Raw genomic sequence first — 13,339 nt, forward strand, 5'->3', positions numbered from 1 at the left:
ATAGTTTATATATCATCTGTTAGTCACATTTATGTCCATCCCCTTTTTGCATGCCTGAGGTCTAACTGTGAATCCTTATCAGCATGAGTAACCTTTTCCACCTGAAGAATCCGACATAAATTCCTATCAGTGTGAAACTGTTCATGTGTGCGGATGGTCATTTTGAGGCACTTTTGTATAAAGGAAGAACAGGGAAAAAGTTCTTCCCAAACCCTGATCTTGAACTTCTAACGGTTAATGTCTAAGCATATTTTCCAGGTATGCCTAAAGACCCAAAGAATTATGTCAAAATAGCAATGCTTTTGCAGAAAAAGTAACTAATACTGAATATAGACTTCTATCAATATCACAAACAACTGCATTTCTGAAGCCCAAACAAGATATAATGGCTGCAGAGGACTAATGGCTGCATCGATACATTATTTTACAAGACAGTAAATTTCTGATCATATTTCAACAGAAGAAAGGAGGAGAATCTTGCCAATCTAAATAAAACATCCCACATTAATAACTGGCAAGAAAATGGGAATGGAACTTTGTGCCATAGAACAAAAGCTGCTCTCTGAGATAATCTAAATACAATGCCCTTTGTTAACTACAGAAAATGGACTGTAAACAGCCTGTATTATACCTTGTACGGACCTTTCTCCTTGCTTTTGTTTTCCAGACTCTATTAAGATATCAGGGAAAAAGAAAATGCTTGTCGTATGTTTCAAACACTTTCTTCATACGGCCCGTAGATGGCAATGCGCAGCTTCCCAGCTCAACTTAGCTGGAGTATTCACTCACAACACCAGCCACACTTAACTTCTGGCAGTCTAACAACTTCTTAAATCATTAATAATTTATTGGTAAATGCTTTCATCTTTTCTAATCAACAAGTGATATTCAACAGTTCCAAACAGGTTTGAAAACAGTGTGCTGTTCAGTGAGCATTTAATGAAATTCAGCATAAATTTAAATGCTGAATCATTGTTTCAGGACTTCTCAGCCATATAAAGGCATGTTTCATAGATACTGCATGGAAGATCAACCCACTTTTTACTTCATGTAGTGAATGTTTATATACAAATGTAATAGTTCGCATTTTATCCACATAAACAAAGCTGAGTTAAGCAATACATCCGAGAGTCTCTCGTTACATTTACCTATAATTAAGAATAAGGAACATTTGCTTCTCCTTGGAAAAGGAGAAGTGATCTCTCTAATACTTACTGAATGGCTACGACGCTGTATCATGAACTCCTGATTCACCTCATGTCACCTCTCCCCACTAACTCACCTCCCGAGAATGTTTCCTATAATTCAAACTAACTGCTTAAGCAGTTAAAAATAATTTTAAGAGGACATGTGATGATAAATAGCTAAAAAATTGCTTCAAACCATAGCACTTAACCCCACTCGAGACCTGAGGGGGGCAACATTTAAAACTGGCCAGGGCTAGCTGGGACTAAAGCGATAGCCAAGCAACATCTCTCGCAACTCTGCTAGCTTTCACCAGTGCAGATGAAAACTTTACTCTACTGGCAAGAGACAACTTCCACAACTACAAAAAAGTGAAACACTGCAGAGTAGAAACATAAGGGATCATATCAAGAAGCTGGGAATAATAATATTTTAAATGAAGATACAGAATTCTGTGGATTGCAGTGGCATTTATATGCATGGGGTTGGCCCATGATAAAGATATCAGCCATGTGGAGAAACAACGAAACAGGTCCTACGAGAACTTTTTTGCGTAACACACACGAAATAGTGAAAACACATGGCATGCAAAGAGAGTAGTTGTTCAGCACGACTGCAGAATAATTTCCATAAAACACCTAGTTTTGCTATTTGTGAAGTGTTCGTAACTGTGCCAAAAAAATCTTTATATCTTACTAGAGTGTATATGTAATTTACCCTCTCACAAAGTATAAAACTAAACTAGGTTTTAAACTTAAAAAATAATTAAGCCAGTAATTTCCCTTTGAAGAAAAATGAAAAGAGAGATTTCGCTTTGTAGAAAAATGCTTTCCTCACTACCGGAGTGCTATGGCTTCACTTACAGGGCAGCTAGTCCATTAGTTCAGAACTACTGCATAGTTCATTATATCAACAGGGTCCCGCTATATGTGCAGCAGAACACAAGGCAGCCTTGTCTGGGGATCTGTGGCCCACAGCCTGAACCAAGGGTTACAACTTAGAAGTGTCACATATGGAGATCAGAATAACTGAAGAAAAGAAAGATATTTGATAATAGTAATACAAAAGCTCTCTTCTTTCATGTCCAACACGCCTCACAACAGAACTTGTAAAACAAGAAGATTAATTTGGATCACTGACCATCTCCTCTCTAGACAGGTCAGATTTTGGAGTTCGAATGAGAAAACACTGCAGATCCTTCCTTGTATTAAGCCTGTAATGTCACATAGAACTGAATTCTGTTCTATTCTAGAATTTATTTCCATGAATTCAGTGCCTCCAGAGGCTCCTATTTTTTGTCCTGTAGTTAGACATGTCCTTAAAATATAATTCGATACCTGTGAAAATTGGGCATAAATATGAATTGATGATCTGTAAAAGGCTGAATAGTTTCACAACTGGAAGGCTCTGTTTGAACTTTTCCTGTAAAGACTGAAGGTCTGCAAAAGCAGTAAAGAGGGTGAGCTAACATGGTGATTCTCCTCAGATTTCTACCAGAAGCAAACATCAAATGTCATCACTTACACATATCTGAAATCACAATGAACCTGACTGATCTGTCCAGGCAATCTTTTGCCACCAAACGACTCCGACTGCTGACGCCAATATGTAGGAAGCCATACTCACAGCATTAACTAAGCAACACGAAAATGAAACTATAATGAATGTTGGAATAAATACAAATGAAAGGGTTGCACAGCAAGAATGTTACAGAAAACATCTACTTAATTTTCACGCTGCATGTTTTACCTACACAGAGGTAAGATTTTTTGGCACCCAGGTTTGTTTATTTTCAAAATAAATTGGCTGATCTTCCACTACCAGTAACACTGACCAGGGCTGATATTTTCACAGACCCTACAGTTAACTTGCATTATCAAAACTGCAGCACTGATTTATTTTATATGAGGAGCAATGCTGAAGCTGGAGGGATAACTGCATTCAGCCACGTGTATAGTCAAAGATGAAACTGTCACAATGCATCAGTGTTAATTCTACATTAACATAAACAATTAAGTTCCTATGTTAGACCTATTAACTTCTCTAGCCACAACATGCACACAATTAGGCACTTTTCAAGTGATCATGGTAATGGATAAATAATAATTCTGTATATAACATTAACTTTATATGCAAGTTAAGGATGCCATCAAAAGCACATGATTAAAACCTTATTGCTGAGACAATTGTCTCATGATTTAGTAAGATATACACTACAAGTTCACATCCAGATTCATACCCTTTCTATTCCATTCTCATCCACAATCATTAAATATTTCCTATGATTTCATCCCTGCAGGTAAAAGCCCTTAGTTCTTAGACCTTCAGATACAAATTCAGAAGGAGGGATGCTCCATGCCTTCTTCCCTGCTTCTGTGAAACTGAAACTCCTTAAGTGGTCTAACAGCAAAACAAGAAAGGTAGAATACATATATATAAATGCATTCATATATATGTGTGTGCATGTATGTTTGTGTAAATATATATACGTATATATAGATAAAATAGAATAATAGATACATAGGCTATACATATAACCGTAGGCTTTAGTGTCCTGTTAAGACCAGGAAGGCAGAAATGCTGTCAGGGATGTTCACAGTATGGTCACTCTTCAGGACAACATCCAGTTCCTGTTCTCCACAGAGGGAGGTCAAACCACTCTGAAGCACAGCCCTAGCAAGTTTTTTCTCACCTGACATGGTGTCTTGTTCAACCAATATATTTTTCATCTTAGGAAGACCAATCTTCTGAAAATCCTTTAGCTAGCCAGGAAGCCAACTGACATAAAAATCTAGGAGGAATGCTTGGAAAATAGGTTTTCCATAGCAACTGAAATTTAGTATTTAAAAACAACCTGAATGATCCCTTTAGAAGCTAACAGCTACAGTGTGGGAACATCTACATTCTTCTCAGACTTATGAAGACAGTACCATAGATAGTGTACTGTATGCTTTAAATATGAAATACATAACCACACTGAAATTCAGTGAATTGTGGTATTTAGTTTAGGCTGCCAAGGCTAATTTTACAATTGGGCTGTTCAAATAATTAAACTTGCAAAAGAATAAAAATTAGTGTGTAATGTTGAATCTTTGCATTGTAAAAACGTATATAAAACCTCATATAACAAATAATACTTTTCTTTAAAAAGCAGTAACATATAAATAAGAGATTTTGGCAAAGAGTTCTTTTCCCAAGTAATGTCAATTTTACAAAGAACTAATACAGTCAATTAGTATAGCACATCAGTAAAGTCAAACGTTTCAAAAACAACCTTAAAGAATTTAGGCTGAGACACATTCCAGAAACAACTCTTCAGCAAAGATTGACAGTATTGTTAGAAAAGAGAACAACAACTGTATTTTTTCCAAACTAATTAAAATACAGAAATGGTAGTACAGATAAAAAAAATATTCACAACTATCTAATCTCATGTTCTTTGTGTGTTAACTGTAAGAACTGTTAATCAAAATTCTGTTAACACTACCAAATAATTGAACCAAAGCCTTTGTCAAATCTACACTCTACTTCTGTATATCAGTAGGTATCTGTATTTCCCTGCATATCACTTCATCCACTTTCTTTTTACCATTTGCTTTGGGCATTAAACAGTTCTAACCATAAAAATTAAATCAGAGCAAAGCCTGAAGCTTTAATAGTTTACTGTTAAATTATGTAAATCTTAGAGATCTAAATTTAACGCTACAAAAAATTTAACATTTCCAAGGAGGAAGAAGCCTTTTAAGAGGTAGGCAGAGGTCTAGAAGTAATGTAGATGCAGTCCCTTGCACAACCCCCCACAAAGGCTCCAACTTCACTCTGAATGTCATCTTCCTTCAATGTATAATATAACTCAGACCACATCACCCTGGTTCTTGTACTGGGAGTTCTGGGATAGCAGTACATTTCTATTGGACTCAGGATGGTCAGTCAACAATAACTGAATATTCTTTCATCTGTGGAATGGAAAAACCAGAAACTTTCAAAGACCTTTCACCGGAAAACCCACCTGAGGATTGGAACATGGAAAACAGCAGTGTAAGGAAGGGGAAAAAAGCAGGGAAAAACGAATCAATATGCTTTTTCAAAGGCCAATTTCTCTTGTAAAGACACCACTGCCAGTACTGCCCTAGCAATTTTCTAGGAGCAAGGTGCATATATTTAGGGTACACATTTTTAAAACATACCGTCAAAACTTGGTACCTATCTATTAACTGTTACACGAATGCTCACCTATATAGTGCTCTCAGAAGAGTACACAAAACTGGGAGGAACTTAAAGGTTCATGATAGGTTCTCAGGCCTAAAACAAGTGCAGTCTAAGACTCCTTATCCCAAGAAGTAGTTTCAGACATTTGGCATTGTAGAAGGGCATTCAAAAGGTCAGAACTATACAGAAAGGGTGATTTATGGAATACAGTATAGTTGTTTACTCTTGCTTTAGTTATTCTAGGCTTTCCTGTAGTCAACAGAAAGAAAATTACCTTAGGGCTGGATTCACCTCATCCTAAAACTGACATCTGAGTCACCCTAAAAGTGCCTTTTTCTCTCCTCTCTAAGGCAGGAATCTCTTTAGACATAGTCTAAAGCTGGGATATAGAAGTCTATATACTGGATGCACTGAATACCATCCACAGTAACTGAATACCACCTGAATTCTGTTAAGTGAATGCAGGAATCCAATCAACACCTGGGTTCAATACTTCTGACCTCCTTCTTCACAAGAGGCCGGGCTGAGTAAAAATGCCTATAAGACAGCTTGAGCACGGTACATTGTATTGACAATTCACTTTAGAAAATAAATTGAGTGACTTTAAAATTCCTAATTTAGCATATGTTTTCAAATATATATTTAGTGTCCAATAAACAAAATCACCCTTCCATATTCAAAATTACCTTGTCTATTTACTTCATTCTGAAGCAGCTCTTCCATTGCCTCTTCTTCAGCAATATCTAACGGAGTGTCTCCTTCACTATTTACAGCTCCTACATGTGCTCCTTGACTAATTAAATACCTGCCAATTGAAAAAGAAAAACAAACTGTAAGCAACATAGTAAAGCTGATGCAAAAAAAATAGCAGCCACTAGGCTATCATATGCAATGGGTATATACACGCACATATACAATTCATAGAAACAACGATATTAGGTATAAGTAAAAAAAGGTCATGACTGTCTACAATCCCTGAATACCTGTATGTCTTTTCACCGTAATACCCATTAATACAAACAGCACTCTGCTCTTCAGTTTGCCACAAAGACTCTTGACATGTTTAAATACATACTTGCAAGAACTGAAATAAGAAAATGGTTAGATGATGAACAAAAGGGAGCACAAGGTTAACAGGGCTCGAACCAGTGATGCCCATGAGCTCCCATATTAAGCCACTCTTCCTAGAACTTCCAAATTCAGTGGCACATTATGTTTCTATACTTTGCCAGAATTAATGACTCCTGGTCTCTGAGGCAGCTTCATAAAGTTAATAAAACCAGAATCACCTCTGCTGCTAAGTATTTGTAAGGTCAGCTTTTGGTGCAGAAAGAGGTAAGGGGAGAAAGGAAGCAGTTCTTTATACTCTATTCCAACCCCACTAAGTGCTTTCTTACTTAAAGAACTACTGTCTCAGGAGTTAACAATCTAGACTCAGTGGAATGTATTTCTGAATTTCAAATTAAGTCAAATGGATCAACTCCAACAATAAGTCACAAAAGGATTAAGTTTTTTCATTGTATTAAACCATAAGCCTGTAAAGTTATTGAGAACCTACAGCTTACTATATAATCTGTTTCTAAGTAGACAACGAACAATAATTAAAACATCAATACAGATCAGTCTTACACCTTCTGACGATAACATTTCCACTTCCCTAACAAATTCAACAGTTTGAGCCATGACAGGACTCAACACAAGCAAGAAATTGCAAACAGATCTCCTGCTTCGCAGAGCTTAATTTATACTTTCTATACATTTGAAAAAAACCAAAATCAGGAAATACTCAGACCTGAAGAACTAGCTATCCATTTGGTAACAGGTGTATGAAATCAAAAGTGCTTTCTTAACCTCACTATTGCAGAATGCCAAATGATGCAGGAGCCAATCACAAAATTAATCCAACACTAATACAAATGCTTTAAAGTACTTCCGCTTAACTACTGCCAATTAACAATATCAGACTCCGATCTAGGATCATATTTTCCTTATCTTTATTCAATAACTCAGCATCATGTACTCTCATACATTTCTATTTTTTAATGTATGATTTAAATAGCACTTGTTATTAAACCTCTGTAATCATGTCAAGAAGAGGTAAGAACTGACAGATCACAAAATGGAAATGAATTCCCATAAGTGTAACTGCGTCTCCTGGGATATGCATCATGAGTTGCCACCACTAACTTTGATGCTGGTATGCGGTGCTGGTTTTATTCTGTTCCTCTTACAACAGAGCCGCTGTGGCTTTTATCTCTCTCCAGATTAAAGATTTAACTTCTGCAGGAATGAAAAATTAATAAAATAACAACATTTCTCAACAATATCAGCTGTACTGTTTTAAAAGTGACACAGCTTTTCAGGTTACAGATCAGATAATTGCTATGCAGAGTGTCTGCTAAACAGGCAAAAACAGCAGTGGGGAAACTAACTCTCTTACAAAGTCAGAATGTTGATTCAAAACCAAAGTCAACCACTGACAAAAAATCTTTATAAAAAAATCCCAAGTCAACATTCATGTTCTTTCAACTTGCTTTTTCTAATATAGACACAAAAAAAGAGTGATGTTTAAAAAACCTGATTTTTACCTGTTTCCACATAATATCTATAGGGAAAAATGAAGCTACTTTTGTAAGGAAAATACATATCTCACTGAAGTGGTTGTATTTGGTCCACCGGGTCAATAACTTATAGACATGATAAAAGGACCAATGCATAAGAAAGTGTAGAGAATGAACAAAAGGCTACAGTAGCATTTCAGAAAGTTATTATTCAGATATATGAACAACTTAATGATCAAATGATCCTTTAAAATAGACTCCAAAAATGAAGCTGCTTACAGACAAAAATCAGATCAGCAGAGCTAGAGGGATTAGTAGGGCTAGAGGAGTAGACTTATCTGAGTTCCCCTTTGCACATGCTTACAGGGCTTTGGTTTTCCTGGGTCAGCAAAGGAAGGATGGGTGAACCTGCCCTGAGTTCACAGGATTTAAAGGGATGGGAGAAACAGGAGAAAGATGAAAGGCAGCACGCTCCTCACCAGGGAAGTGAGAACGGTCCTTTCCCAACCTTCGTTCAGCTTCTCCAACTAGGCCTCCCCCCTCTGCTATCCCCACCAAAAAATTAATGGTGATCCCCTCAAGTAAATTAACAGTGAAAGAGCAATATTCAGTCTAAACCAAATTATTCAAATTCCAACTATTTTAAAGACACCTTTTAAGCCTGGTAATGAAATCCATGTTTGTTCTGTTTTCCACATAATTCAGTAACAGATGACCCTGTTCTGAAAAGGCTTATGCGTTTGTTTATCTTCATTTACAGTAAAAATAGTTTCAGCAAAGCAATGACAGGGTTCAGATGGTGCATGAAGTCACCCTGGTGCCTACAGGATCATAGCTTTAATTAGGAAACCTAGTGCTACCAAAGGAAAGGAGAGCAATCATTTCAGATGTGTAGGTAACTTGACTCTGCATCCCATAGAGAAAGGAAACAGATTTGGTAAATGAGACCAAGAGAACGATGCTCTGAGTTCAAGGCATAGCTGAACAGAAGACAGTACCACAATAATCCTAAAAATCAGATGGTTTTGTTGTTTTTTAAAAAATTACTTTCCAAACAAATTGTACTTCAACCTAAATGTTAATTAAAACTTATAGTATGACTTCAAATATGGGTGTATTTGACTTTTCAGTTATTCTGGTACCATATACTAAAATCTCCACATGCAACAGCATATTATTGTGTGTAGATACGTATGCATATTAAACCCGTAAATAATTGCTTGTATTTTATCTTTATTAAGTAGGTGCTACCTTCATCTTGAAATTTCATCTTTCTAAAGCAAGTAAACATAATATAATGTTCATTTCCTCAGCTGATATTTGATAGTTACATGCATGTGGTGAAAAAGGAATTGGAGCTGTGTAATAAAAGGTCCAGAGCCATGCCCTTTGATACCATGTCCAGAAAAAGGTGCTTTTTGCAAACTCGGATGCAGCGCAAAAATAAAAAAGTATAGGACTCCCACTGTCACCTACTTACAAAACCTTTTGGTGTATCACTTAAATTTCTGTCTTTTGTAATTCACTTGTTGCAAAATGGCCATGTTCAACAGAAGAATAATTCAGAAAATCCGATGATAATTTATATAACATTCTGTTGGGTGCTCATTCAAAATGTAAATAAGAAGGAAACAGTAGCTTGATCCACCCCATGCTTATTTTTGGAGCAAAAGCTTTCAAGTGTTGATATTGAATCTAAAGGTACCTTGTTTGGATACTTTTGTGGTCTAAGTATAGAGAATTGCAAGTACCCCAGGAATACCAGGAAAGACAAGAGCAGGAAAATAAAATAAAATCATTCCTGATACTTTTGCCCTGATGTTTCCATGACAAGCATTACGCAGTCTGGGTAAGACTGGAAGAACAAGTTTGCTTTGTGATACCATTGTTTTATGAAAGCAAAAATACTTCTATTTAAAATTTGTCTTTTAGGAATCACTGCTGTATATTCCTCAATAGCTATTATAGACTGAAATTAGCAACCTTGAAAAAAACATGAAACATTTATTTTCTATAATTATTATGAAACCCAGACTCTCTCCCATCATTTTATGAAAAATGCATTTTAATACCTTTCATAAAGGGTTGGAATCTCAGTATCTCTGAGACAATAAATAACAACCCTCTGAGGTTACTGTACAAAAGCCAAACAGTCCACACGAAAACCAAGCTCAGGAACTGGGAGTTAAGAATTTTACCTAGCAACTTGGCCTACACTCTGAATTAAAAAACAACCAAACAAAGCCTTTACAGCTTACTTTTTTGTGTGTATGTGTAAGTCTATTAATAAAATGCATATAGAGACACAGGAAGACACCTCCCTCTGAAGACAGTTATATCCAAACCTGAGTCTTGTTTGTGAATTTAGGAAGCATTTACTTAAGAATCTGGAAGAGACCGAACTTTGCCTTTACTGAAGTCTGTTCGCTGCAGACAAGATATGCTGCAGATAACAGTATAATATTATGTATGTCAGCAACAGAAAGAGTGGCATATGTTTACATTCAAACCTTGGCCCACTTCACAATATCTGGAAACAAGTTTGCAAAGTCATTAGGGATATAATTAAGTACTCGCTGAACCTGAAGGTCACCAGAAGGGTGGCAAGCACAAGGCAGGGCAGAGAAGTGGCCCCTGAATTGTTTCAGTTCATTAAAAATTGCTTACTGAGCTCATTGGAGACTCACTAGTGAAAACAGGAGGTCCCTTCAGACTAGTCAGAAGACAGGACTGCAGTCTCCAACTCCTAAAATGTGAGGAGAGGGAGCCTCCTAAAAAATCTCTTGCTGAATAGAGGTTCAACGTGTTGTATATACATTTAAAATAAATGTGTTCAGTGTGGCCTTCCAGGGAAACATGGCTTAATTGCTAGCGGGGGCACCAACCAACAGCACAATCAGTTTCCCAACAGTTTTTAACTAATTAGCAACTTCAGCTAAACCCAGCTGGATTTTTTTAAATCCATAGATGGTGGAGTTTAAATTAATTCCATGAGTGTCTTAACTGAATGATGATAGGAGTCTAAGACAGAAAAAGTGTCACTGTGTTCATGCAGCTGTGCAAGCTGTCATTTGAAGAAACAATGAATGAAAAAAATATTTGGTTTGGGTTTGGTTTTGTTTTGTTGTTTTTGGGGTTTTTTTTAATTTGTAGCAAAAATAATACCTAAAGGCAAGGCAAGCAAAGCTACACCTACCTGCATATACAACATTTCAAGAGATAAAAATCACAGCTTCTATGTGATTCTTGAATTTTTAAGGTGCACTTCTCAGAATAACATATTAAAGAAAAGCCTAGCCTTTTTCTTTTTTTTTTTTTAATCTTAAATAATACAAACTTGAAGCAAATAGAATAGCATTAAAATAACATTGCGCTAAATTCTTTAGTGGTACATAGTACCTATATGCCCTGTGTCAGTGAGCAAGTTTCAAGGAAAATGTACACTGTTAAATACGAGCGAACAGCCAGTACCCAGCCGCCCCTCAAATACTCTCTCATGCACATTCACAGTCACACTCACTTTTAAACACATTATTCAAGACCCATATACATGTAATGATAAAAAGTCACAACTTCACTGTCTTTGAAATATATATGGTAACCCTTGCAAGCATTTGGTGGAGCGCGTTAAAATGTGTGCAACACGGGGCAGGTGGCTGGCAGGTCTCGCAAGGTGTGGAGGAGCCCTGCTTGCCTGGGCAGGCAGCACCCCACACAGCACCCCACTCTGCACAACGGGGGATCTCTTCGCCCTCTTTAGCGACAACCTACAGATAATTTCCCTTGTCCCTCTTTCTCCACAGCTGAGATACTCCTGCAGTTGTCTTTTCTCCTGAATCTATGATTTACAGAAGAAAATGAAGGCTCCATGTTCGATACTGGAACCAAAACTGTACCATTTTAATTGGGCCAAGAATACTTTCTCCTGCATAATTTTAAGACTGATGTAGAAGAAATCAAATGACTTGAAAAACAATTAAGTCAAACTCATAGGGATGTCTTATTCAGGCACTCTGCAAAACGCCATCCCACGCCGTCAGTCACTGCTGTGCCTCAACCTTCTGCCTCTAAACATTTAGAATTTAATACAGACTGACATAAGAAGACAGGCTTCTGTGATGGCATTTAAATTAAAATCAAATCATGCTAAAACTCAGGCACTTTTAAGGTTATGTTTCTTTGCAAATTCCAGAAGATTCTCACTCATCTTTCTCTCTTGGAAAAAAAAGTGCTGCAGCACTTTCTAAATAGGAATGCTCCCCCTAAGAGCAGTATCATCAGCCAGCAGCTACACAAAACACCAAGTTAAATAAGGCCAATTAGGATTATTTGGCAAAACTAGATAATTATTTCTCCTGAAATATGTGAGTGATGATTTTAAGACAGATTATATCAACAAGAGATGTGAGATGAATTTATTATTTCCTCTTGCAGAACACAACAGCTGAGAACTTCAGATAGCTAGAGACGTTTAAAAAAAAAAAAAAAAGTTGAGAAACAAATGGACAAATAATTTTAAGCAAATGGGAAGTGACATGCCTTTTAAATTTTCACCAGTCTAATCCAAACTTCAGCATACGTGTTTTTCTAAATTATGGACCAGTTTGAAAAGACTTTTTTATGTCCTTCAATATGCAAGAGCTCCTCCAGACAGCAGCAAATCCAGCTTCTGATTCCCCCTCGTGAAATTGTTATGAAAGCCATCTTGGACAGACACACATCTTTGCTTCAAAATTGTCAAACACTCCCAAAGCTATCAAAGTAGTATGCCACCGACATGAGAAAAAAGATTCCCCCTACGCAAACAGCACTTTCTATCAATTCTAAATACTGTACCTATATGAAAAACATATTTATGTTTATGAAGCCAACACTCCCCAACATACCAAACACAGCACTGAGCTCTGCATAGGGCTGGCTGTCCCTAGCCTCCACTGCAACTTGCACGCCCAAGGAAGCACAGTAACTAGAATCACATATGTTTTCCTTCTTGGTATGCTGGAGCATAGAAGAAACAGTGTAGATAGATTAGAGTATCTGGTTAGTCTTAGTCCTCCTGTGTTCCAAGAAACCCCTGGAAAAAAGTCAGCTGTAAGCTCTAGAAATATTCATACGTAGGCAGTCACCTAAATATTAACGGTGCAAAGATGGAACAGAAAAAATTCATACTTGCAGCATATGAAAAGCAACTAAGCCTTCATATTTTACCATATCCATATAGAGAAAAGACATATGAGAGGTGGCAGAGCAATGTTTAGGTGAAAGTAAACAGTGACTGAGAAGAGGGAAGTGGGCAACATGAAAAACACTATATAGGGAAACATATGCTATAACATATTTACACCAAAAAAAAAAAAAAAAAAAAAAAGAGAGACCTGCAGGCT

At 36.8% G+C, this 13,339-nt stretch overlaps 1 protein-coding gene across 1 annotated transcript in view; it reads right to left on the reverse strand.

Annotated features, from left to right (window-relative positions):
- PPP1R12A (protein phosphatase 1 regulatory subunit 12A) overlaps nucleotides 1-13,339 on the reverse strand; it is a 124,784-nt gene that overhangs the window by 53,993 nt on the left and 57,452 nt on the right. The window contains exon 3 of the mRNA XM_072864354.1: nucleotides 6,081-6,199. Within this exon, the coding sequence (XP_072720455.1) occupies nucleotides 6,081-6,199 (119 nt within the window). The remainder of the gene's footprint in view (nucleotides 1-6,080; nucleotides 6,200-13,339) is intronic.

Source organism: Ciconia boyciana, chromosome 1 (assembly GCF_034638445.1).
Source record: "Ciconia boyciana chromosome 1, ASM3463844v1, whole genome shotgun sequence".
NCBI lineage: Eukaryota > Metazoa > Chordata > Aves > Ciconiiformes > Ciconiidae > Ciconia > Ciconia boyciana.